This window comes from Salarias fasciatus, chromosome 6 (assembly GCF_902148845.1).
Source record: "Salarias fasciatus chromosome 6, fSalaFa1.1, whole genome shotgun sequence".
NCBI lineage: Eukaryota > Metazoa > Chordata > Actinopteri > Blenniiformes > Blenniidae > Salarias > Salarias fasciatus.
The window spans coordinates 23,175,448-23,202,248 of record NC_043750.1 but is presented as its reverse complement, the minus strand read 5'-3'; the positions used below and the strand labels follow the sequence as shown (position 1 = coordinate 23,202,248).

The 26,801-nt window shown below is 40.6% G+C and overlaps 1 protein-coding gene across 1 annotated transcript; it reads right to left on the bottom strand.

Moving 5' to 3' along the window:
• Positions 1 to 6,449: 6,449 nt before the first annotated feature.
• On the bottom strand, positions 6,450 to 23,724 carry LOC115390500 (carboxypeptidase E). The gene is made up of 9 exons (XM_030094390.1): positions 23,370 to 23,724; positions 10,661 to 10,857; positions 10,289 to 10,456; positions 9,953 to 10,070; positions 9,639 to 9,821; positions 8,758 to 8,897; positions 8,519 to 8,618; positions 7,864 to 7,982; positions 6,450 to 7,660 (listed from the first exon to the last, which is right to left on the bottom strand). The coding sequence occupies exons 1-9, from the start codon at positions 23,608 to 23,610 to the stop codon at positions 7,562 to 7,564; spliced, it is 1,365 nt and encodes a 454-aa protein (XP_029950250.1). The 5' UTR covers positions 23,611 to 23,724; the 3' UTR covers positions 6,450 to 7,561.
• Between the last annotated feature and the right edge of the window lie 3,077 nt (positions 23,725 to 26,801).

Below are 26,801 nucleotides of genomic sequence, written 5' to 3'. Positions count from 1 at the left end.
TGTGTGTGTGTGTGCGCACGTGCCAGTTTGTTGGCTCACATTTATGATCGATGCCACGTGTTTTGGAAAGATGACGTTGGACATTTTTTGGTCTTTCAGTCGTCATAATTTGCCACCAGGAGAGAAGAGGAATTAATTCAGGAAGCTGCTGCAGGGAAGCACAGATGGAAAAACATAACAAGGCACGCTTTACTGTAAAATGGTTGTTGATCACATACAATTGGGGATGAATTACGTTTGAAGAAGAAAGTTTCAAAGTGGTACAAAGAAGGCTGAAAGGTAAAAAAGCTTCAATATATACAATTAATTGAACCTGTTGCTTCCCAAAGCTACGAAGCATTGGCAGAACTGCTGCGTCAGGAATCCAAATCAGGTTCAAACTCGAGGCGATCTTTATTGGTTGGAGTCCATAAAAGCATCAGAGTGCCAAAATCAATCCAAAGCAACAACAGGAATCCAGTAATGTGTCCTGAAGAGCTCACTAAACTCAAAGATTTTTCTGGAGAAAAGACGCCAACACAGACACCTTTGTACACACACCAGGAGGAGAGACTGGACAAGACACAGGTGGAAGCATTCAACGGTAATGGAGGTGTGTTATATCATGAGCAGAGCCACAGGACACTCGGGATGATTGGAGAGAAGGAGCACAAACCACAGCAGGAAACATTTATTGTGCCATAAACTGAACATGAAACCTAAACATAAAGTGCTTCAATGTATAAATTCACTCATGGAGCAGATCTGGTGGGGTGGGGATGGGTGGGGGGGGCCACACTCTCACTTGCTTAAGGATCTCAACGCCATATTACACATGTTTAGTGGCATAACACAACAACAGCACACGTTCTACCACATGTTCTACCAGCCATTAACTTAACTTACACTGTCACAAATAAATCACCACTGTGTTCCAAACACTTTCCTCCATCGTTTTGACAAGAGCTCCAGGAGTGTTCACATCACCGTCACATGGACGGATGGCGGCTGCATGTGTCAAATCTATCACCTTCTTCATGTGACGTGAGAGTTCACTAAATGGAACATCATTTTATTTGACCAAATAATACAGAAAATATGTGAGTGTATCCCTATTTACTGTGAAGATCTCCAAAACTAATCAACCACTTCAGAAAAAAAAATGTGTGTAGATATTTTCAAAAAGCTGAACACTGAAATTATTTATTGATGTGAAGAAAAGACAATAAAAAGTTGTGGTGGCGCTGAGTGAGATTTTGTTGAATCGAAGAGTCGTGATTGAAGATGTGCGCAGAACTACTTCTGTCCACACAGCTTTGTTATCCTGAAAAGCGAAGATGCTGAAAGCGTGCGTGTGTGCGTGCACGCGTGTTTATGTGCTTATGTAGGACATTAATGTGTTTTTTTACATTTATGCTGTAGGAACATGATTTCCTCAAATAAATCTCCATAATATAAGCCATAACTTTTTTTTTATGTGAGACTGAGGTTTAAAGGTTAGTTAGGTTCACTCTATTGTTCTCTGAAATTATGAAAATGTTATTACGTGTGTGTGTGTGTGTGTGTGTGTGTGTGTGTGTGTGTGTGTGTGTGTGTGTGTGTGTGTGTGTGTGTAGCGCGCGTGCACGCGAGCGTTCTGGCCTCTGCTCACTGCAGATATGCTTCCTTTCAGAACAGCTCTACAGACGAGAAGCAAAGGTTCTTATTCATGGTTTTCTTTGTGCGTAAAGGGAGAGAGAGCATTCAATTTCTGCACAAAGACATTTCAACCGCAGCAACTTTGGTCCATTGTGAAATTCCTGATGTCTTTTTCCAGCTATTAAACAAATTGAACATAATGCAAAGCACCTCTTCAAAATCACAGACTGAGTCACACATGGACGTTGAGCAGACTGTTCATAGGAAAGCCAATTTGCGTCTGTCAACCAGCAGCCACTGTAAGAAAAGAAGCGCCGTCCGCATCACTTTGAACCTTTACAGCGCTTTTCAAAGACGCGGACTATTATTTGTGTTCATAACATTTGTGGCCGGCAGGATTGACAGTGTCAAGTTGTTACGTTCTAAATAACAAAGTTGTCCGTCTCTTGAGTGATGTTTACGGTTTTTTTCCCTCAATTTCCAAGACATAAATGATTGCGAGGCACTTTTCCTTCTTTCTCAGCCTAGTAGTTTAGAATCAGCTTGGAGTAGTGATAAGTGAATGAGTTTCAGTTTTGAGCGGAGTCAACCATAAACCGAAAATTTGATTTGGTTTGGATGGAAAGGAGAGGTTAATTAGAAAGGAGGCAGAATCAGAATGGCTTTGTGGAGGAATATGTAACCAATCTGTCGGACAGAAACACCTGACAGTGGCTGATTAAGTGAGGACGACAGTGGGTGAAGACATGTCCACCATCAACAGAGGGTGAAGTCAATGCACCGGTCGGATTAACACCAAGGTAACATGAAGGTAATGTTAATGGACCCTGCTGCAGACAAACACAACACAAACGTCACACCCTTCATTATAAGCAGCAACACATTTAAAAAAAGTGTAATGGATCACAATAAAAGAAAAACAAACAAGAGAAGACTGAAAGGGCAGCTCTCAGGAACCCCCTCCTTCGGGCTCCAGATATGCAAACCCTCCAGTTGCTAATGATCTCATTGTGTTCGCACCACAGGGATCTAACTCATGTCCCTGAGTTTAGTGCCGTACCTTCCAACATACAACAAATGTGGCGGTGAAGAATGCAGCACTGAGTAACTCTGATTACTCCAAGATGTCCAGCATTTTATTTCAGCTGCAGCCATTTAGAGAATTAAAATCTGTGAAACGACTTGTTCTGCCTTTCTGTTCTTTCATGGTCTATTTTGTGAGGATGTGTGAGAATAACTAGACATCAAATGATGGCAGTTGAAAGTCATGGTCCATCTGGAAGAAGACACCACGGTGCCAGTAGGGGGCAGTGTGAAAGTATTTCCCTCAGCATGACCTCAGTGACCATTCTTCATAAAACTGAACACTTTATGAATGTAAATAAATTGTTCCCTAACTGTGAATAGTGCTGGAGTTACAGCAACATAGATCAATCGTGTAGCATCTTTTTCTCATGATTTAATGATGAAATGATGAACATTTTGCTTTGAAATATGAATCCTTCACCCCTTTCAGTGTTCTTTGCCATCTCTCTGTCACCGACTCTCAGTTTATGGATGGGCTGACTTTATTCTGAGGCACCACATCAAACCCCTTCCTACATGATGTGATTTTTTTGCAATTTAAATGAATCTTAATGTTCTTGAAACATGGCTTGATGCAGCTTCTCCTGCAGAAATAACACATGTTTTCCTGCATGTTTTCTGCACTAGATGGTATGTTTTCAACGTCGCCCCAGGGCCCACAAGGTCATGGGGCCCTGTTTCATGTGATGTGTTCACATTTACTCGTAAATACGGTAAATTATTATAATAAAATGTGCAGTGTGTGCGAGAAGGTATACGCATATGATTGTGGGCTCCAATTTGGCAATTCTTGCATTACGACTGTCCATGAATGCATCAGAGCTGTAAGCCAGCGCTGATTGGCTGTGCGGCATGAACGAGTTTTTTTCTTTTGCACTTGATCTGAACTCTTTGGAGGGAAGTTAAACAGTATGCTAAACACTATGCTAGCCGCTAGCGGTACTACCCAAATCTTAACATTGGAACCACTGGTGAGTCAGTGAAACCTTCAAAAATATTATCTTTATCAGAATGCTGTGGTCTTAAACACCTGGCTATTTGAATGTGCCTTGTGTTGCTCTCAACTATAAGAGACCACCGAGTCTATTTTCTTTTCTAATATACGTGAATTCCAAAAGATATAGATAGCTGTGTCTATATCTATCTGAATAGATTGTGTAATTTTCGACCAGCTGTGTTCATTTTATATTTAAGCTGTATCAAAGATGGTACAGATTTAGCCAGTGAGTTTTTATTTGAATTTTCAGCACCATGGACAGCAGACGCTCGGAGATTGACAGATGTCAGGCTACATTTGTGTGTGTGTGCGTGCTTATGTGTATTTGTTCTTCAGAACAAGTTTGTGAACTGGTTTGTGACTTTATTCTGCCTTCTGAGGCATATAGGTTTGCTTGGCTCAATAAAAGTGAGCATTGGTGTGTTGTTTGATGGGTAGCATGAGGTATTGTTTGAATGGTAAAATCACTATTGTAAGGGCTTCGAGAATGCTCCGCCCCCTCTGTACTGAGACCCACACTCCGCCTCTGACATAGTGATATAAATACATGGCTATGTGCAGCTGCAGTGTCACACAGTTCTCTGATTGTCAGCTCATCAGCACTCTAGTGTCATCTACAGGTTCAGAGAAGTAATGACAAAGATGGACTACTGTCACATTTGGACATCTTCTGTCACAAAATGAATGTAAAAGTAGCCTTCTGCACATTTATTCACGAACCCACCAAAACATTGGGAAATTAACACCTTTCTGAAGTAGCAGTTCAATAATATCCATCACAGAAATACTGCCACAGCCTATTAAGATAATAGCACTCCTACCAATATGTTGATAATTTGTCAGTAAGGAGTAATTATGTCAGCCAGGGTTAGAAATGACTCCTAGCAAAAAAAAACGTATTGAGGGAAGTTTCACTTCTTGAATCATTTTTAGAGAATAATACCCCCCAGATATTTTCACAATGTGTCACCAAGTCTGTAATTATTTCAAGTCTTTCTTCTGTGTCCGGTTTTCTCTAAGCTAAAAATAACCTTTTGATGTCTCACATCGGCCCTGACTGATGTTACTGTCATTTCACAGATTAATCCCCCCACCCTCTCTCTCTGTGCCCTGCTCTGTCCTCAAGCCAGGGCAGCTTGATCAATGGTATTGATCAGAAGATGCTAATAGCAGATGCTAATAGGGCCGGTATGACTAATAGGCCACAGTTGCCATTGATCTGCAGAGTTAGCATCTAATGCTAAAAACAGCTGATTCAACTGCATAGTTGGAGTAAAAGTGCCACCCTTGCTCTGTGTGTGTGTATGTGTGTGTGTGTGAGGGAGTAAAAAGTTATTTAACAGGATTTCTGCTCAAGGCCAAAGGATACAGCATAAGCAAAAAAAAAAAAAAAAAAAAAAAAAAAAAATCATATTCTTACCTCCATACAGAGTGAATGTCAACATATCTTAGCACTGCCAAATGGTGATATAGTGATTTGCACAAGAAGCTCAAGGAGTCCAAAGTTTATAGCCTAAGAATTTTTGAAAACCTCCGATTGTCCAGATCTATAAGTGTGCAGCTCTCGGTGTTGAAGGCTCGGTGACTGTCTGAGACGAAGCCGGCCTGCACCCTGAGTGAGCTGGGTCTGGTTCCGATGGCGTGTGACATGGTATGACATCGTATAGGAAATGAATGGGTGAATGAATATATGGTTAAATAGTTCATCTTAGTACAGTTTTAATCTCCAATAATCATCATGCTGACAGACAGGGCAGTAAGTTAGAACCGATCAGTAAATGATTACAAATGGGATGTCATACAGCAGGTGTCACTCTCATCTGCTCCATAAATACAGATGATGCAACCATCATTATTGCGTGAGAGTTTTTTCATGTCAGTGAAATTTTATTAACAGCATCATTTTGGGGGGGAGCGTACAAATTTCATAACTTGATCAATTTTGCTGTAAAAACTTCACAAACCCTACATTTTGTGTGATATATACAAGTGATTTCAGGTTTTGCTTTTCTATACCTTTAAATTTTATAGTTCCTTCAAATAGGTCTCGATTTTTAATCCAGTATTGATACTGATGTCTTGATGTAAATGCTCTACTGTTCTTTACAGTAATGCAGGAATAACTTACTGCTATGATAGTAATCGTGCTGTTACAGTTATTGAAGTCAGCATGAGCTTATTAGCTTTGTGATCCAAAAGCTGGAGCTGATTCTCTCCTGCTCCTTGTCACATGATATCCAATTACCCTTACATCAAGAATGAGGAGTATTGTTCTTGTTTATTTATTGTCTATCAGTGCTTCTTTATTGCATATGGGATGTGGCGATATTGCAAGCTTGGACAGTTCTTTGTGGCAAGTCTGTATTAAAAACAGCAAAGGTCTGTCTCCACCCTCCTCCTCCTCCTCCTCCTCCTCTAACTGGTGAAACAGCAGGCTGTCTTCATCGCTGGTCCATACACCGCACAGCAGCTTGGCGCGCTGCAAGAGATCTGCATGTCTCTGGCCTCTGACCTTCCATTCAGCGTAACATATTCCACAGCACAGGTGGCGCTAAAGCTGTTGAAATCCCTGTCAAATTGGGATTATCACTTTGGACTCGTGACTGTTAAATTGATCTGGACTAATGAATTTTGGGTATTTCTGTACTTCAGGGTCCTTCCCTTGACCCATGTCAAGTCACCACCGGTGTACATTGAGCGTCTCTGCTGTGTGAATAGGTGCTGAAACAAAACAATGAGACCGCAGTTCGACAACATAAAGAGGGGAGTTTTATTTATCAGTTTATTCTTTACATGTTGTGTTTATAGCTATACATTCAATAGATTCGTCCCATGGTTTAAAACGGGGTGAACAGCATTCATACCTTATTGTCCACTCAGATAATTAGCATTATAGCAATTGCTCTTTGAAAAAACAACTCCTGCTGCAGTTCCTTTTATGTATAACAGTATCCTCTATGTAGTGCACATACTAAGAAATGGCTTAGAGTGGACTGAGGTGGATCAATATATATATATATATATATAGAAGAATTATGGCCATCTTTTGATTTTTTTTTTTTTAGTTACAAAAACCAAACGTTTCTTGCTATACCTAATTCATAAATACAGTATATATTATAACCATTCATTTGTGCTAAAATCAAAGCTGTGCTGCAGTTAAAAAAATCAACATCAATAACATACAGGGAAATGGGTTTGCCTGTACTGATTGTTTGCAATGTGATGTTTACAGTGATTTTACAGTGTTTTTAATGTCCCCGATTATCTCCATAGAACCATAGCTTTGTGTTTATTGTTTTCATCATTACAGTAAAAGAAATAGAGTGTGTCTGTGTTTGCAGGTACTGGGATCTAAAAGGAGCTGTGTGCTTGTGTGCATTGGCTGAAGTGTGTTTGTGAATTCCTGCTAAAGTCTGGAGAAACAGAGACATTTAAAACAGATTTTAAGAATGAATTCTTACAGACGGTGCCACGTGATCATGACGTAAACAGGGTCTTATACGTAATTACTCAGTCATTCATTGGTTATATAGATGAGTGCCATGGTTACCAATCACGTGTACAATAAAGAACACAATATCACAGAGGTCAACACCAATCTCATTTCCAGCAAACTGCCTGCAGATCCCTCCTTTGTCAGTTTTGGTGTGTGCAGGATATTCAAACAATCTACAGGAGTATGAGGCAAACCGTTACATTAAGAAACAACAGAACCAGTTGAAATAAAATTGGTGAGAGAACACAAATGAAGGAGGAAACAGTATATTCTCTTTTTTTTTTTAGGGTGGGCGGGCACACGGAGTGTTGAATATATTACATGGATGTTTGGACGGTCTGATCGTCAGCGAGACAAAAGCTTTAGAAGTTCAGTGTCTCCGACATCATCTTCCACCAGTCCATCAGCTCCTCCCGCTCTTCCTCCTTCCGCTCCATCAGAGACTCCAGCTCAAAGTCCACCTGGAGAAAAAGAAGGCAGACAACAGCGTGAAGCTTGTCTGACAGTTTCCACTTAAAATAAGCTCAATCTCTAATCTCATTTGTCCATGATGTCTTCTCATCGTGTCTTCTCATTTGACTCGGGCTCACATACAGGAAGACGGAAGGACCACGCAGTGAACAGGACTCAGATTTGAATGGGTTCCCTGATCAGGTTGTCTCACCCTGGTCGCAGGGCTGTAGGGAACAGCCACCTTCTTGATGACAGTCAGGTATCCTGGGGCAGACGCTGCCACTTTGTAGTTTCCTGGTGCAAGTAGGCGCCAATAGTCTCCATCTTTGGCTGCAGAATTCAGATTGTTTTATTATTGACCAGACAATGAAAACCACTCATACAGCAGTCAACTGATAATTAACTTTGAAAATACTCTGAAGAGCATTCACAGCAGGTGCAAGTTACACCAATTATTAGATGCGGTGCAGTACCCATTATTTACACAGGGTGGCAGCATTGTGAGCTCCTGCTGTAATAATTTTTTTCTTCCCACAATTAAAATACAAAAAAGGGCAGAAAAGCAAATATATGTTCGAAAAAAACTGAAATAAAGTGATGCCAAAATTCCTTCAATCTATTTAGAACCCAACAGAACATAAAACAAAGAGAGGGGTATATAATCATAAAAGTAACAAACTAAGTGTAACATTTTTAGACTACAGCCAAAAGGATGCAAAGAATAAATCCAGGAATCCAGATCAGTAGTGATCAATAAAACCAATTTATACATTTATGAGGAAAACCTTTCACAAAATGGCAATAAAAAAGTGCTTCTCTTCCACACTGTATGAAAGAGAATGTGATTTTACTATAAATCTTAATACCTGTCGTTATGTCATGATCAATACCCTCCACAGAGATGGTGGCGTTGGAGATAGGGCTTCCCTGGAGGTCACGGACAAAACCTTTGACTCCACGGTGAACCTGCACAAGACAGACACATTTACAACATTAATGGTAAACATATCCAATGGGAATTACAAACTGGGGAGATGATCTCCAAAATAAAAGTCTATTCTAGCTCCTATTTCACACACAGTGTTTTTCATATGTTGTTGCCCACCTGCTCGATGTAGCTGACCAGCGAGTTGCGGTTCTGCTCCCAGTAGTTCTTCAGCGTGTCCTCGTTGGGGAACTTGTCACAGCTGAGCTCCAGAGTGATCTCGAAGCAGTTGCTGCTGAGGTAGTTGAAGTCCTGCATCCCTGTAATGGGTCAGTTAAACCACAGGCATTAAAAAAACAAGCACTGACAGTGGGAGGCACAGAAACAAGCTTGATAAGGATGATTTGATTTGCAGGAAGAGAAACCATTCAGGCTTTCATGTAGGTGTTGTTAGAGGAAAATAAATTGGCTGTGTCCAAATGGCAACGATTTATCTGAAATATTATTGATGGTTGCAGTGCACACTTCGTCCACCAGAGGGCAGTGACTACGTCATTTGTGTTTAGATTAGTGTTTTTTTAGACTGAAAGAGAGAAAAGGCTGATCTTTGTGTTTTAAATGAAGGATTAACTGTTACAGAAAAGTACATTTATCACCAGTGATGTTAGAATATTAAGTAAGAAGTGGAGTTAGAGAGTAGAGAATAAAACTGAAAGAACATGTTGAGAATAAAATGTACAGTCAAAATAACGAAAACTAAGTTTAAATGCTTTCTTTTGAGTGATATGACTATTTTCCCTGATCATTTTAACTTTAATCTTGAAGAGCAATTTTTTGTTGTTGCTTTTTTTTTTTTTTTTTTTTTTTTTTTTAAAGAAACTTTATTTCTGCAGCTTTAGTATGGCACCAAAAATGTACTTATTTGTTATATCAAAACTCAGTTTTAAAAAGAAGTAGTGTAAAGCATGACAACATGCTGTCAATGAAAAGTAGGAACAATGCTTTTCTGATCCATCTTACATGAAGGCCTAGAAATCCCAGTTAATGTGGCGGTCTCTCACCTCCCGGTACACTGTACCAGGCCCCGCCGTTAGTGATGCCGTCCTTGAAGCTGGAGTCGTCGTCGTTCTTGCGGCACGGTGGCCGGTGGGGGTCAGACATCACGGGGTTGAACATGGAGTAAGCCCGGGCGAGAGACTTGAACACCACATCGTCTGGACTGGCGCTGTACTCGTGGGTGGATCCTTGGTGGTGGAATGAGAGAGAAGAAATCAAACAAATGTATAAAGTTTAGAAAGGGCCAGAAAGTAATTTACATAAAATTGACAAGCTAAACAACAAAAACTAAGTTGACTGTATGTGGGTGGGTTTGCACCTGTGCGGGTTTCATCGTATGGGTAGTTGGCCACGACGTCTCCTCCGTGCAGGTTAGCTGACAGGACAAAGGGGATGTCCATGATCCAGTGGATCACAGCTTTGGTCTCTGGAGCCAACTGCAAAGGCAAAAAACAAAAAAAACAAAAAAATCTCAAATCTACCAGCAGCAAAGTCCAACGGGCCTTTTTGCACAGAAAACCATAAATTAACTTTGGGTGAAACATTTTTCAGAGAGTCAGTTCAGTTCAGGGGAAACATCCGACGGAAATATATTCAAAACAACGTGAATCTTGAGAGGAAACAAAAAATACATGGTTTTATTGTGTTTGCATACTTTGGTGTTTTCATCGACGGCCTTCTTCATGTTCTGCAGCAGGTGGTTGTTAGCGCCGCCCTCACGCTCGTTGATGTAGATGATGCGATCCAGATCGGGGAAGTTGCGGTTCAGATCCACTCCCTGAGCGTTGCTGCGGCCAACAAACCAATCCTTGATCTCGCCCGGCTGCGGCGCAAACACAAAGAGATGTTTAGATGCAGGTGAGAAGAGGTGTAAAGCGACGTCTGGGAGCTTCCATCATAACTATTCTTGGTGTGTTTGTGTCATTTACAGCCAATAGGTGGGGGTTACTAAGTCTGTGTTGACCCTCATGTGAGATTAACCTGTCGGGGATTGAGTTTGTTGACTTTGGTTGCGCTGCGTCATCACCTGTGAAGCGGCCTTCTCGAAGCCGTCTGGGTTCATGGAGGGCATGAGGTGAATGCGAGTGCTGTGGATCAGGTCAATGATGGTCTCGTTGCCCTGCTGGTACTGGTTGCAGAGGTACTGAGCCAGGTAGATGAGCAGCTCTCTGCCCACCGCCTCGTTTCCATGCATGTTGGCGATGTATTTAAACTCAGGCTCACCTGTGGGAACACAAAAGACACGTATTATTGTGTTTCAATACCTGAACTATCTGTTTATATCCTTTAAATAAAAAAAAGGTGGCTTAGAGGTTACCCAGGACTCACACACACTCACACACACATCCAGACAATACAGCAGCAGTGACAAACACACTGACTCATCAGCTGGAAAGTTAAACTGAATTGAAAGTAGCAGCCCTGAACTTCATTTGCACAATAAAGACGGGAAACAGTGGATTAAAGCGTGACGCTGTCACACATCGTTGGACCTGAGAGTCGGTACGACTCCAGTGACAGCTCTGAGATCAGATCCACAGGAAGTTTATCTCCGGGAAACAACGAAAAAAAAACCATTCTTGGAGGAAATACAGCTTTTACATGAAACGTGTGGCCATGTAGCAGTCTGGAGTTAAAGCTCTTGTTCTACAGATCCTTTAGGCATCTTTCATTCTGTCTAAAAAGTTTTGTAAGTGCATAAAGTGTTGAAATGTATATATAAGAAATAATAATAATAAAAAAAGCAGGCACTCAAGGACTCAGAAACCTGGTTCCTGATAATGTCATTCTTACCTGGAGGTAAAGAACCAATTCATTTAACACACCACAAATACGAATAAATGTCTGCAAAGAGACTTGAGAAATGTATGCATTTCATTTATATTTCTGCGTTATTTAAAATTAAGTTGTTTCTTCAGGGTTTTCTCATCCTCGTATCGTCTATAAATAACACCGTGCATGTCGTTTATGAGGGAATGTAGTTCTGAGTGTAAAAAACAGGTGAGTTATTTCAATCTGCTCAGTCAGTGTGCGTTTTAATGACCTGAGCTCCCACCATCTGTTTTATACTCTCATTAAGCTTCCCCTCACCTCTTGTCATCCGTACAATTGTCTCCGACACACACAAACACACACACGCAGCCTTCGTCCTTTGAAGAAGTGACAAAGAGGATAACTGAGTATGACCGGCTGTGCGCCGTACACGTTCTGTTGATTAGCTGCAAACTAAAGATTAATGGCTTTCTGTGGCTGCGCGAGAACAAAAGGCAATTCTCCCGACGTTGGTGGAAAAAGAAAAACAGGCTTTTGCTGAGATCAGTTATGAGTTATGAGATGAAGCTGGGCATGGGCAGATGGAGAGCAGCGAGAGCGTTTGAAGCCAAATTGCTGTAGGGGTCCTGTTTTTTACTGCAGGCATTTTATGTCTTTATTGTTCCGAACACTGCTGTATTTTCTTGCCATATAGAGGCTTTATTACTGACTCTAGTGATGTTTGTTTAAGAACTGAAATGTTACTAGAAATAAAGCCTTAAGATACGAGGGTCCAGTGTCAACACTGTCACACTTTCATGTGTTTCATTTTCTTATGAGCGTTTCATGTTTTTGTAACACAATGCCAGTGGCCTCATGAATGAGAAACACACACACACACACACACACACACACACAAGCACACACTGCCCAGCGCACATCTGGTACTCATGTTATTTTTAAATGCTGAAATCTGGCTTCTCTCTGAGTTGCTACTAATGATTTCAAGACAGCAATTAACTCTTTCCGTCCTGACACTGGAGAATGGTTTTCACAGGCGTCACACGCCTGACGTAGCTGTCAAACACATGCAAACACACTCACGCACGGTCTTTTAAGTTGGAATCTGCCAAAATGAGTTACTATGATTCAAGCTATAACACAGATGCTCTGTATCAGGAGACGTTTCCTTACTCTCTGAGGGAACATGTGTCTCTGCTGGTAATACCCATGTTGGAGAGGAACAGAGTACAAAGCCGTACATGTTTTGTGTGTTTGGAATACACAACGAAAGAAATATAGTTCGACTTCTGCCGCCAGTAATGAATTTAAGATGTGTTTTGGGGGAAAATGTCTGTATGCATGGTAATAAGGAGAAGAGCTGATCATTTTCTGTTCTGAATGCAGCCAAAGCAAAACGGAGCATTTGTATTCATGCGGTTCATTTTCATTTCATAATGTATTCCTGCTTCTCGCTTCAATTGTCAGATTTTGTGACTGAACCACCCACCAGTTCTTTCTGAAATGAAAGATGTAAAATGTTACAACAGGAGATTTATGTGCGTGTAAAGACATGCTCGTGTTTCTATATTTAGTCTTGATGAGTTTAAGATGTCCTGAAACATCAAAATTTGCTGTTAGTTCTTTTTCGTCCCATATATACCACGTTTAAGGGACATTTAAGGATTTCTAATCCCAACCAACATTGATTTAATCTTTTTCAATACAATATTTTTAAAGTAAATGGCGAAACAACCCGGCTTAATAAGTTTCAATATAATTATCTGAACTGTGTGTCTACTAGTCAAACAACAAACGAGCAGGTGGAACAAGTAGACATCAGTCGGTTGTAAATAACAGTCCTAGAGAAGTCTGACAGGCAGTCCATGAGGAGACTCCCAACTGGCCGTGGGGCCCAAAGCAGCCTGCTCTTGTTCTACCTGTGATGTCTTGTTGAGGCACACTCTGATGTGGGTTGCAGTTAAAGATCTCAATAGAATTCTCAGGTCAAGTCTGGACTGGGCCGTCCTACGCTGAGGTTACTGTAAATGTTCCCCTTGTGTGAGTTTTCTGCAGGTACAGCGGCTCTCAGCATGCCGCTGTAATGCGTGTTGGGTGAATTGGTGTCTTTAGTGAATGAGTCTCCATGTGTAGTTGAAAGTGTTTAGCCTGTGATGGACTGCATTGTCTTGTTCCTGTCTTTTGCCCAGTGTCGTCTGGGATCTGCTTCTGCCTCTACTCCTGCTATCTCTACAGCTGGACTCACAGTGAGAAGACACTGGTTTGATTCCTGACTCGAGGCCATTCGGTGTGGAGTTTGTGTGCGTGAGTTTCATCTACCGTACTTTCCTCCCCCTTTCCTTCCCTGCTGTGTGTGTGTGCGTGCATGTTTGCCCACCTGCCTCCTGGGACTGGATCCAACCCCCTAAAGACAAAACTAAGGAAGACAATCATTGTTCTCATTGTTGTCACGTGAAAAAAGTGTCAAATATTTTCCAAAAATACTTTTAGGTGCAGAAAGAAATAAGAGTTTTGGCTCTACTTTAGCTACATATGCTGCATTGATTAAATGTGATTTCTATCTTATATAAACCTCTACAGTTACATTCAGCTTCATATTACACTTCAACATCCATCTTCGATGTGAGCGTGCTGGTCCTTCACCTCTCCGTAACCCCTGATATGAAGTTTTTTCTTCATCGTACTTCACTTCCTGTCGCTCTGCTTGATTGCTTTGTTTATTATTGCTTCTTGCCATGGTGGTGTCTCGTCCGGCCCCTGACCAGCCACCGTCCTGCATGTGTTAGATGTGTCCTCTTGAGGCTCTGCTGAAAGCCTGAAGACCAACAACTGAAGCTGCGAGTGTGTGTGCGTGTGTTTGTGGGATGTACCCCGAACCTGTAGTTACCTGGATCTGCTCCAGTTTACGTTCCTAAACTGAATGAAGCGGTGCTAAAAACTGATGGGACGAAGTTTGACTTGGCTGAATGTAACTACCTTTGCAATGATTACATCTTAATTTATGTCAGTAAAACTTATGACTACTCTGCAGCCGATGAGTGGAGACTCACTGTCTGCCAAGTTTCAATGAGTTCCTGTAAAAACTCAACTGACTGTAATCATTGGGCCCTTCGGCTAAAGTCCACAATGACATTTTCATTAAAAACAGGGGCGTTGAAGCAGAAAGTTATTGTAAAAAATGCTAATCTTTGGCCATTAGGGTCCACAAATGCCCACCTCTGTTGAACCAGGAATTTTTTTTTATATAAACAAAAATATTTGTAGTATAAATGTAAAGCCAAATGTATTCAGAATAAACCTTAACAATGGATGAAATTAAAACAATGTGCTATACACATGAATAATTATCTCTGCAACTATTAGGAAGTCTTGATACTTTAAAATATTTCACACATAAAAATGTATTTGACATCCCACACTTGTGATTCATAAAACGACTACATTAGATTTGTTTTTTCTTTACACAAAAGTCAACATGACTCAAGTGAAACTGACAAAAACCTTCTGACTTATCTGACATCTGCCAGAAATAATCTCCGCGCCTGACAAGTGATCGATACGGTCTCCTTGACGACTGTGTATTAATGGCCGCAGCTACAGCGTCATTTGGGAAGCACCTCGTTGAACTGCCCTCTGTTGTCGTAGCAACCCTGACGGGGCAGGTGCTTAGGGAGACAAATGGACTGGCAGACGGAGTAAACAGAGTCTCACTCCGTGTCTGCCGGCCGGTCTCCTGCTCGTGTGAAAGCAGTTTGTTAGCTGATGATGACAGCCACATCTGTCATCTCCTGTTACACAACAGAAAGCACGGCCGCGCCGTGATGAAGTCTGAAACAAATCAAACAGACACAAGGCAACTTTTTTGGTTATCGGAGGATAAGATTTAGGTAAAACGGTGGAAAAATAAGCTCTCGCTTAACTTTTATTCTGTAAATGGCCCGAGAAGAAGCTTTTGAAATCTTGCTGAAAATATTTATTTCACTTAATGTAACTGTGGCAGAGTGAAGCTTTGAGAGGTTTGTAAATTCCAATGTTAAATTTTTGACTTATATAATAACTTGTTACGTGAGATATCAGTGCAATAAAAAGGTTTGGAAATGGATAGAAATACTTTGTGTTTCGCAAAGTGTGACACAATGCCTAACCCTCTCCTTTGAGCCATGTTACGAAAAAGATGCTACAAAGTAAGTATCACATAACACTATTGAAATAAGTACTAATTCCTCTAAAGAAATCAAGACTACAGTCAGAGCTACTGACGTTTCAATGAGGTAGTGACTTTTGTCACTTATGAAACCATCTGGAAGAGCTGCTGTCTCTGTCCCGCCGTTCTGCTCAGGAGTCTAATTTTAGCATGAGAAAAAGTAATTGCCTTTGCTGTTGCTATTTCAATAAAGTCATATTTGCCTAAGGAGAACCACCCTATCAATCGTGAACAAACTCAGGCCTCATCACACTGGAAGTAACATTACGAAGGCAGCATCACAAGAAAGCTCCAGTACAGAGGCAGAGCGTGGGTCTCAGTACAGAGGAGATGGAGCATTCTCGACGGGCCCTTATGATAGTAATTTTACCATTCAAACAATCCCTCATGCTACCATCAAACAACACACTTATGCTCACTTTTATTGAGCCAAGCAAACCTATATGCCTCAGAAAACAGAATAAAGTCACAAACCGGTTCACAAACTTGTTCTGAAGAACAAATACACATATGCACGCACACACACATGCACACACACATACACACAAATGCAGCCTGACAGCTATCAATCTCATGGGGGTCCACTGTCCATGGTGCTAAAAGCTCAGATAAAAACTCACTGGCTAAATCTGTACCATCTTTGATACAGCTTATATATAAAATGAACACAGCTGGTCAAAAATTACACAATCTATTCAGATAGATATAGACACAGTTATCTATATCTTTTGGAATTCACGTATATTAGAAAAAAAATAGATTTGGCGGTCTCTTATAGTTGAGAGCAACACAAGGCACATTCAAATAGGCAGGTGTTTAAGACCACAGCATTCTGATAAAGACAATATTTTTGAAGGTTTCACTGACTCACCAATGGCTCCGAAGTTAGGTTTTGGGTAGTACCGCTAGCGGCTAGCATAGTGTTTAGCATACTGTTTATTGCTTAAAGCGATACTTCAACATTTTGGCAAATTGGCCCATTTAGTGCAATTCCTTAGTCATTTCGAACAGCATACTTACTTTTTTGTGAGGGCGAGCTGTTGTTTATTCAGAGGTGAGTCGGGGAAGGTTTTCGGGACGGACACAATGGAAGTGGATGGTATTTTTGTTCCCTCTCGTCAAACTCATCAAATACACAATACAACAACCCCAAAACACTTTGGTGGGCAAATTATAATCCGCACATTCACTACGCTGTGGAACACCAACAAATAATATTGTAGCATTACAACACTGAAGCAAATACTGGGAACTACTTTTTCTTTTGAAATCACTACACCCAGACGCCATATTTCGTAAGTAGTTCCGTCTTAGCAATCTTTGCATAAACAACTCAATCTCATAATTTTGCATTAATATTTCACAGCGCAGTGAACGTGTCCACCAAAGTGTTTTGGGGTTGTTGTATTGTGTATTTGATGAGTTTGACGAGGGGGAACAAAAATACCATCCACTTCCATTGTGTCCATCCCGAAAACCTTCCCCGACTCACCTTTGAATAAACAATAGCTCGCCCTCACAAAAAAAGTAAGTATGCTGTTCGAAATGACTAAGGAATTGCACTAAATGGGCCAATTTGCCAAAATGTTGAAGTATCGCTTTAATGCCGCACAGCCAATCAGCGCTGGCTTACAGCTCTGATGCATTCATGGACAGTCGTAATGTAAGAATTGGCAAATTGGAGCCCACACTCATATGCGTATACCTTCTCGCACACACTGCACATTTTATTATAATAATTTATTTCTGATTAAATGTTAACACATCACATGAAATGGGGCCCTATGACCTTGTGGGCCCTGGGGCAACCGCCCCCTTGCCCCCACTCTGGCTCCACTACAGCTCCAGTACCTTCACCTGTCTGTGCATCGAGAGCAGAAACATCCAGGTTATTGAGCTTCTTTCTCCAACTATATGAGGTTAAGCAAAAGGATATAAAGAAAACTAACATTGCTATTTTCCATTTTTAGAAAACAAATCTGAGAAAATTTAAGGAGGAAAGGAAAGGGAAAAATAATTAAAGCTTTGTAAAGGTTAAAAAAGAAAAAGAAAGAAGAGTGGCAGCAGCACAGGAAAAACAACATGAGGAGGAAACAGTCAGAAGCCAGTAACGACAGAGGATGAGGAGGAGGTGGAGGAGGAGGGATGAATGTGCATGTCTGATGTATAATAAATGACCTCTGGCTGATGCTGTGCCCTTTTTCCTCATTTTCTTTCCATCTCTACATCTCCTTTTTGCCCCTCCACCTTCTGTCACCGTGTCCTTTTCTTTTCCTCCATCGCATTTGGATTCCTGTAGCATTTCCCGTTTTTCTAATCTTCATTCCTCTCTGTTGTTTTCTGCCTTTCCCATCAGCTCCTCCTGTCATTCAGCTGGTTTTGCCATCTCCACAGGAAGAAGCTACTTGAGAGTCTCAATGCAGCAGAATATACTGCCTTTACACTCTCTTCTCCTCCGCCGTAATGTCCCTTTTTAAAGACACGTTCCATTCACTGCACCATATGTCATCTGATATGACACGGCCGGCCGTGCGTCTGGCTGCTGCACATCTGAGCTGGGCATCTGTGTGCGTGCTCGGTCAGGATTACATACTTCCTCTGTCGTCTGATAAAACTCTCCAGCGGGGAGCCTTAAGAGAGCCTCCACCGCATGAGGCGGTCCGCAGCAGCGCCTCAAACCCACATGATCTCTTTTTACCTTTACACAAGGCAAAACTCATTAAAAGATTGGGTTTCTCCTTATATTAGACATGTTGTAAATAATTCCAGACATAAGAGACTGAAGAGTTTAGCCTGAAGTTTTTCTTCTCTCAGAAGAGAAATCCCATCTTCATTCAGCTCAGATATGAGACAGCTGTGAGAGGTTAACACGTCTGAGACATTAAAACAGTAGTGGAAATATTCAGAGGTTTTACTAACATAAGAGTGCATAACCACTGTTAACAACATGTCAGTGAATTGTAAAAAAAAAAGAAAAAGAAAAAGAAAAAAACCTGATTTAAAGAGTTTTACCCACTTCTTTTCAATGTGGTCTGACAATTTTTATACTATAAAAAAAAAATTGGGATTTCCTTTGGAAATATATTTGCGTACAAGTGTAGAGTAATATTTACAGCGAGTAAAGCTTACGCTGACATTGTGGACCATGTCCAGCATGTGTTCCTGCACGTGTTTAACCTCTCCTACAAAGTTCAGTGAGAGACCTGCGGACACATGGCAACTAAATAAAAGAATTTTAAAAAAAACTTGACGATCCTATTAGTGAAAGGTGTTTATTTGAAGCCATATTTCTGTTTGCTTGGCAAAGTCACTCTCCTATTCAGAGGCTGTACAAGTACAAACATTCAAATATTGATCCAACTCCAGTAAATATAAAAAAGGCGCTGAAATCTACTCAGAACACAGAATTTAAAAATAGCTCTTTGAAGGACAGAGTGATTGTTTCTGCTTTGGAGAGAGCAGGAGAAGCATGTGGATTTTTAGTTTCTGCACAGCTCAAACAGTGGTCCTATAGTTCCAATAGAAAGTTTGTTCTCTGCAGTGTGTCACATCTGCTTCACCTGATCGCTCAAACCCACTGAGAGGAAGTACGTAATATCCACAGGTCACCATGCCATTAATTTTGTAAGATACGAGATAGAGATGTTTATTTAGGAGGACAGCTGAAAAAGCAATGTCACATCTGAACACTAATATGTTTTTTTAATATATTATTTCTGTCATATTACATTTTGTCAGAATAATTCAAAAATGTAAATCTAAATTTTGATGTTATAATGTTAAAGTACGAGTGTCCATAAACTACCTTCATACCTTCCAGCACTTGTGTTGTCAAAGTGTTGTTTCTGCTGCACAGTTAAATAAACTATTAAATAACTAAAAGTTATATGGGAGGATTTACAGTTTTTCACATTTTCTCTACCTTGTTTTTCTATTTCTTTTTTTTTTTTTTTTTTTTTTTTTTGGTTGTGTGCTTTGAACCACTCCCTCCTTGCACAAAGCAACTAAAGTTCTCCTCAATCATCCGGCAACCACAGCCACCATCGAGTCCCGTAAAACTGACCGACTTACACACCTGGTGTAATTCTAAAAATCCTAAATAAAGCTGTCAACTGTGGAGCCTCCAGTTGTGCCACACGACAGCTTATAGCCTACTTAGCACATAGCCGGCCACGCTCTGGGTGGAGGCCTCAGGGATTGACTCCAACCTTCCCCTTTATTTCCAAACATGCTACTTATTTTGCAACATGTGGCTCCTTCTGTGGCAAGAGCGCTGCTGTTTTTAATAAAAAAAATAAATAAATAAAAGAGCCCTGACCACTCTGCCCAATGTTTTCTTTTCTTCAGACATTCATTTTTGCAGGATGTTGCTGTAAATATCAGCAGGTAGACGCTCTGGTTGTAGCGGGGTGCTTTGCTGCCTGATGTGTTTCTTGAAACATTCTAAAACTCTAAAACATTTTAAAACGATCTTACATTTTAAAACTCTTCCGTATTTTAAAACTGTGAAGGGTTTCAATTTACCTCTGTGTTTGATATTGTATGTGAAAAGAAATTCATGAAAGTAATGTAGAAAGCACTAATCAGTGAAAAAGCACAAAAACAACCTAAAGTTGCTTAAACTGGTCATAATGGCTGAAAATGTAAAAATGGCAAAAAAACATCTACACCAGGGGCCCGCAACCTGTGGCTCTTTAGTCCCTCCGTACCAGCTCCATGAAGCCTTCACAGCATGATACGTGAATAAACAATTAACTTATTTTTATATTATTATATGATTCATCACTCTTTGTTCAAAAATTATTCAAAAAAGGTAAATAAAATTGGGAAAAGTAGCAAAATCACAAGAAATGGGGGAAAAAATGGAACAACTTAAAAAAAACCCTGAAATGTCTAGAATTTCTAACATAAGAAAATGAAATCCGGCAGGAGAAAAGCATACAAAACTGTTTAAAAAGAGGTAAAATTGCCAAAACAGCTAAAATTTCAAAACTGTCAACAAAAAATGATTGAAAAGAGGAGCAAAACTGTTAAAATCAGGTACAAAAATAGGTTCAATGTAATAAAGTGTTCACTATTCTGAATTGTAGTTAAAACTTCATGAATGCATCATAAGATATAGCTTTTTTTTGTGCATCAAAACTACGTATGAAACTTCATGAGCTGCATTCGCCTCATGTGCTTTATGGCTCAAGAACAACTTGACTTGATGAAAAGTCACTAAAATGACTCTTTTGCTCATAAAGGTTGCAGACCCCTGATCTACAACATCAAAAAAAAAAAAAAGATTAAATGCATTCATAAATGCCTGAAATTGCTAAAAGTGCCTAAAGTAGGGAAAACTTAAAACACAAACATCTAAAACACATAAAAACGGTGATGAAATGTCATCTTTATTATGATCATTTCTGATCAGTGTGACGAGTGATCCGAGAACACCGCTTGGTCACTAACAACTATAAACAGCTGATAAAAGTTCCAAAGAATCACATTATTGCTTTTTAGTTCATCATAGAAATTCTGTCATGTATGTATGTATGTATGTATGTATGTATGTATGTATGTATGTATGTATGTATGTATGTATCACCAGTGATAGCTCTGCTGGCTTCCTGTGCCGCACCGTGTGACAGATGGCTGCTTACTGACAGATGCACCGGCTCAGGACCGTCGTCCTCCGGTCAGACAGCCAACCAACCAACCAACTATGAGCTGACAGTCAGCTCAGTACACTAAGCCGATCTGTTGCCCCGGCAACCGCTATTTTGGCTCCACCTCAGCACATTGCAGGGCCGGATAAAATATTGGTCGACACCTTGAAGAAAGCTTAAAAAATCACTGGATTTATTATTGTAGTCACACAGACACACATCTGTTCAACCTCTTTCTTCCTTCACTTTTCCCTCCTCTCTCTCTCTCTCTCTCTACCTCTCCCTCTCTCTTTCTTCTATTTCTTTCTCTGGTTCCTCTTGCTTCTGCTTGCTGTGGATGTTTTGCTCAGCAGAGAAGCAGCAGACAGGAGCAGAGGCAAGGAGAGGGGAGGAGGAGGTGGAGGTGCAGCCCCCGCTGGTGAAGCAGCGGCTTGGAAACTCATCTGGTAGCAATAAGGGTTCCACATCGCTACCGTGACTCATGCGTGCGCACGCCCACCAGACTATTACGGGCTTATTTAGCATGTATGGTCATTAGACTCCGTGACCATCAGAGCAGCGCACACCAAACCCATTGTGCACCGTTATGACCACACAGATACACCCAGAGAAGAAAATACACCTTTACCCTAAACGGCTGCATGACACACACAGTTAAGATCCCACAAAACACACTCTATAGGTTACTGCAAGCAGTAATTACAGAGTTTCCAGAGAACTCCCTGTCAGGATTAGAAGGAATTAATCACTTCCTGAAGTTTGTCCCTGTTAAAGGTCAGCTTTGTAGAGTAGGACAGAAATGCTTTTACTGTTAATAAACATTCAATAAAGGTTACATGTACGCTGAAATTCTTTAGGAGTGTCTTTGAACTACAATAGGTCGCTGGTGTTTCTATCGTTGTTCCTCATGGCCAGACACTGAGATTTTCAATGACCTTTTCATTAAACACTGTGAAATACAACATGCCAAGCTTCAATCAGAGGTTCTGGGAAGTGCTGCAGCGGATTGAGGCAGTTTTCAACTTTATATTCTAAAAATCTTCTATAAATCTCTGGATCCATGTGAACAAAAAAATAGTCATTCTCTTCACAGAGTTTCTGGCTGAATGCCAGCTGACTGAATGAAGACTGAGTCCCCCACACATCCCCAGTCTGTCACACATACACACATATATTTCTACAGGTGATTCAGAATCACCAATTAAACTGAGACAGTTTTTGAACCGTGAAGAAAATCCAGATAAGCACAGGGAGAACATGGAAGCTCCACACAGAAACGTTCTTCAAACAAGACACTCATTTTGAGACAGTGCTAAACTACACCAAAATACAGCCACATTAGAACAACAATTCAAGACATAAACAGAAATAAATAGTTGTTTTGAATGGGGTGAAAGAATAAATTGCAACTTCTAGACACACAATCTGTCATTTAGCAGGTTTTCTGTCTGATCTTGACTTGCTTTCTGTTCCCCTCTCTGGTGTGTCACAGTGCAGCTCTGTGTTGTAAATGATCCATCATGATTTATCTCAGGCCTGTAGAACATGATGACTGTACAACCCTCTGCCAATTCTGACTCATTTAATATTCAGTGGAAGGGATACTCATTTCACCGTTGTTTGTGATTGATTTTTTTCCTGGAATAACGCGGGCCACACAAACTGTTTGTTCAGGTAGAAATTCAGCAGGGAGCTCAACGGGCGCTGACACGCACCTCCACATTTCTGGTTTTCATCTCTGAATCACGATCGACTCGACACGAGCACGGAGAGATCCTTATCAACCAGCAAAATGGCGGCTTTGTGTGGCTGATCCCACAATCTATCATCTGAATCCCTGTGAGGTGATGCAGCAGGCCCTGCGCCCCCTCCTGCGTTTTACGCACGGCACGACACACCTGCGCCTCTCCTCTGCGCTCCTTTTTTTAAAAAAAAAAATTGTTCAATCTGAGGAGCGTCTTCCACGCAGGTCATCTCAAACAATTATAGATGAGGGCATCGCCGAGCTGCTATGCGCAATAGTGCGTGATGTGTTTGTGTTATCACGGCGGGAGGCGGAGGTCTGGACCGCAGTGACAGACGGACTTCGCGTATGCGTAAAAACTGACCAGGCTCGTGCGTCCCGGGGTTGTCGGACATCTCCAGCACCAGCAGCTCGCGGCCCTCGAAGCTCTCGCCGATGGTGTAGATGCGGGCGATGGTCGGACACTGCAGCCACACCGACACCAGCGCTTTCCGCAGCTCCTCGTAGCGGTGGTACTCGAAGGAGATCCCCCCGTCGGTACCGGCCGCGCCGGCCAGAGCGACCGCGGCGGCCCCGAGCACGAGAGCCCAAAGGAAGAGTTTCATCTTGACGCGTCCTGGTTTCCCTGTAAGCCCCGTGTGCCTGCGGCTTGGTCCCAAGCCTTATCACTGTGCTGCAGCCTTGCTTGAGGATATAAATATCCGTGCCTCCCTCTCTCTCTCTCTCTCCCTCTCTCTCTCCCTCTCTCTCTCTCAGGGTGGGATGGATGCGCGGTACCTGAGCGCAGACTCCCCTCAGCCTCACTGTAAAGTCACACACATTATCACCATGTCCGGCAGCAACTTTCAAAATAACTCTGTGCTTCAACTAACAGACCTGGAATACAATTTAATTCTTTTTCTTTTAATCTATTGTATGTTTTCATTACATCATCGAAAGCGCGGTTTGATTTCAATGAAGCACGTTCAATAATGTTTATGAAACTGAAGATTTCAGAATAAATGCAGATATGAAGGGGATTAAACCTTATAGCTTCAACAAGGCAGAGCAAACGGTTTTAATATTAACTCAGATTGTCGGCATACTCAGAGGTGTTTATGATTCTAAATAGATTACATAACTGGAATTTGTTTAAAACTCAAAACGTGCTTTAATATACTCTGAAAGCATGATTAAGGTATTGTGTATATTTGTAAAACATCAGTTCGACTAGTTTAATTTGAAAAGGGTCTGTTGATTGGAAACAAAGGGGGGGGGGGAAATTATGTGGTTTACGCCTGTTCATGTTATTTTTGACAAAAATGAGAGCAAAAAACTGAACTAAATCCCGTTCATTTTTTGAATTCATCCATTTATCAGTTATCTTGATAATAAATCAGTCTTTGTTTGAAAATGTACAAACCATGTGTAATTCACCAGTAACATTAATCACTTGAAAATTGAATAATTTGACAAGAGGATGGATTTATATTTGGCTACAGAAAACTGTTTTGTTATCCAAATAAACAACTTTTTTGACCTTCAAACTAAGAAAATTCATTAAATGAATCAGTGATTTAACAAATCATATTTATTACAATGTTTCCATGTTTCATTTATTTGTGTTTTCAAATTAAATTTCTGTGGCTGGTTGAAAAAAAAAAAGGCAGCCTGTCTTCCTGTCGGATTTGTGCTGCTGCTGGTGAACTTGACGCAGCAGGCTGGGTGTGACCACAGTGCAGCGCAGTGGATGTAGAGGCAGCCAGCACACACTCGGCGCTGTTCCCTTCTTCTTGTCTTTAGAGGACTTTCATTTCTGACATGCTGCAGCACACCCGAATCAGCTGACTGACTGAATCCTGCATAACAATTCATATTTGAGTCATCAGGAGTGTTGCAGCAGCATGTCTAAACTGCCAGGTTTGCAAGCAGGGGTGTTTCTAGATCCTCTGGGGGCCCTAGGCAAGAGGGTCTATGGGGCCTCTCAGGCCCAGAATTATGATGCATGAAGTCCAGAACGAAGGATCAGCAAATAAATACTTGAAAATTTGGTCATAATATGTGCCATAGTTTGGAAGTTATGTTGTCAACAGACAGACAGACAGAAGGACAGACAAACAAACCATGACGATTACATTACCTCTGCTGGCAGAGGTAAATATGTGCTCTAAGTTCGTCATAACACAGAAGTGTGTTGTTAACCACGCTGTCAAATAATGTGAATGATTATATACAGACTTTATTAATGTGTTTTGAAGAAAATGGTTGAAATCACTCATCTTACAGACTCAGCTAACTTTTCTGGTGCTTGGTGGTGGATGACTGGGAGTTTGGGACAAACTAACTGGGACTAACTTTTTTTATAATGTAACACACATAGCTTACACATTTCACTTACCACTATAATGTTTTTTTCTTTTCATCCTCTTCTTGATTTTTCTTCTGTTAGCGTGCCCTGAGGGATATGTCCGCTTCACTTTGTGTGTTTGACAACACTGACTGCACGTTCATACAAGGGCTTACAGTCATGTCGGCCCCAAGCCCCATGCAAACTGGCAGGGCTTTCAAGTCTCACGCATTGAGTGTGACAGTCACGCATTTCGGTCTTTTGTCATGCACTCATGTCACACATTGTATATTTCTCACACTGAAAAAAAAAATACCGGTAAATTTGTCTGGTGCACCACTGCTGGGAGGATTCAAACACATCTGCAAGCCTCTCACTTACCTGTCAATCAAAAAAGAAGGGGGGGGGGGGGGGTGCAATCATTCATTACCATCCATCATCCATTCAGCTCTGTGAAACTCCTGTGTATATGTTTTTGTTTCTCACATTTTTCTATTATATTGTACATATGTGTCTGTCTTAACTGTATATTTAAATTATATTTAATTTATGTCTGTTATTATTATTATAGTCTACATATGTACCTGTTTTAGAAGTATATTTGAATTCTATTTAATGTATATCTGTTATTTATTTAATTATATCTGTCTGAGATGTATATGTAAATTATTAATTCATATCTTTTAGTTTATATCTATTATTTAATTATATCTGTCTTAAATTTCTATTTAAATTATATTTAATTATGTCAGTTAGCTTACTTAATTATATCTATCCTAAATTTATATTTGAATTATATTAAAAATTTTTTATTTATGGTTGGGCTTTGTAAATTTCACATTTCACATTTCTATTCCATTTCTATTTCTTTTCTCTGTGCTGCTGGAACACTTCATTTTCCCCCTGTGTGACAAATAAAGGACTTTCAATCAATTCGAATCAATCTAAATTATTCAAATGTTGCTGTGTGATAACATGAGACAAGGCACCAATCAAATTTGATTTCTAACTGTAGATAGCATTTCTACATTTGCAAAAGAATAATGAAACACAATAAATGTATGACAATAGATATCTGTACTTCCATTTAAAAGCTGCCTTTGAATGCTCAGGAGTCAGGACTCTATGGCTGTAGCTCTGTCACTTCACGTGACTCACTGTGCACCAATATGGTTCCTTCTTTCTGTATGAAAATGTCATTTAGAACTTTCCTGACTGAGGAGTTTGCAACAATGTATATCGTTTTAGATGACGTCATCATCTAATTTGACCTAGATATGCAAATGAGCCTTGATACAAATAACAAGATGACAGAACGTTACAAAGTGAGGAGTTGGCGACAATGTGTCAGTTTTAAAGGTCTTTTGTTTTTTTCAAAACACAATAAAGTGCATCATATGTAATTTAATCATTTAATGTAAATATTAATATTTCACAGTAAGCACTTTCATTTAAATCATTTTGACATTG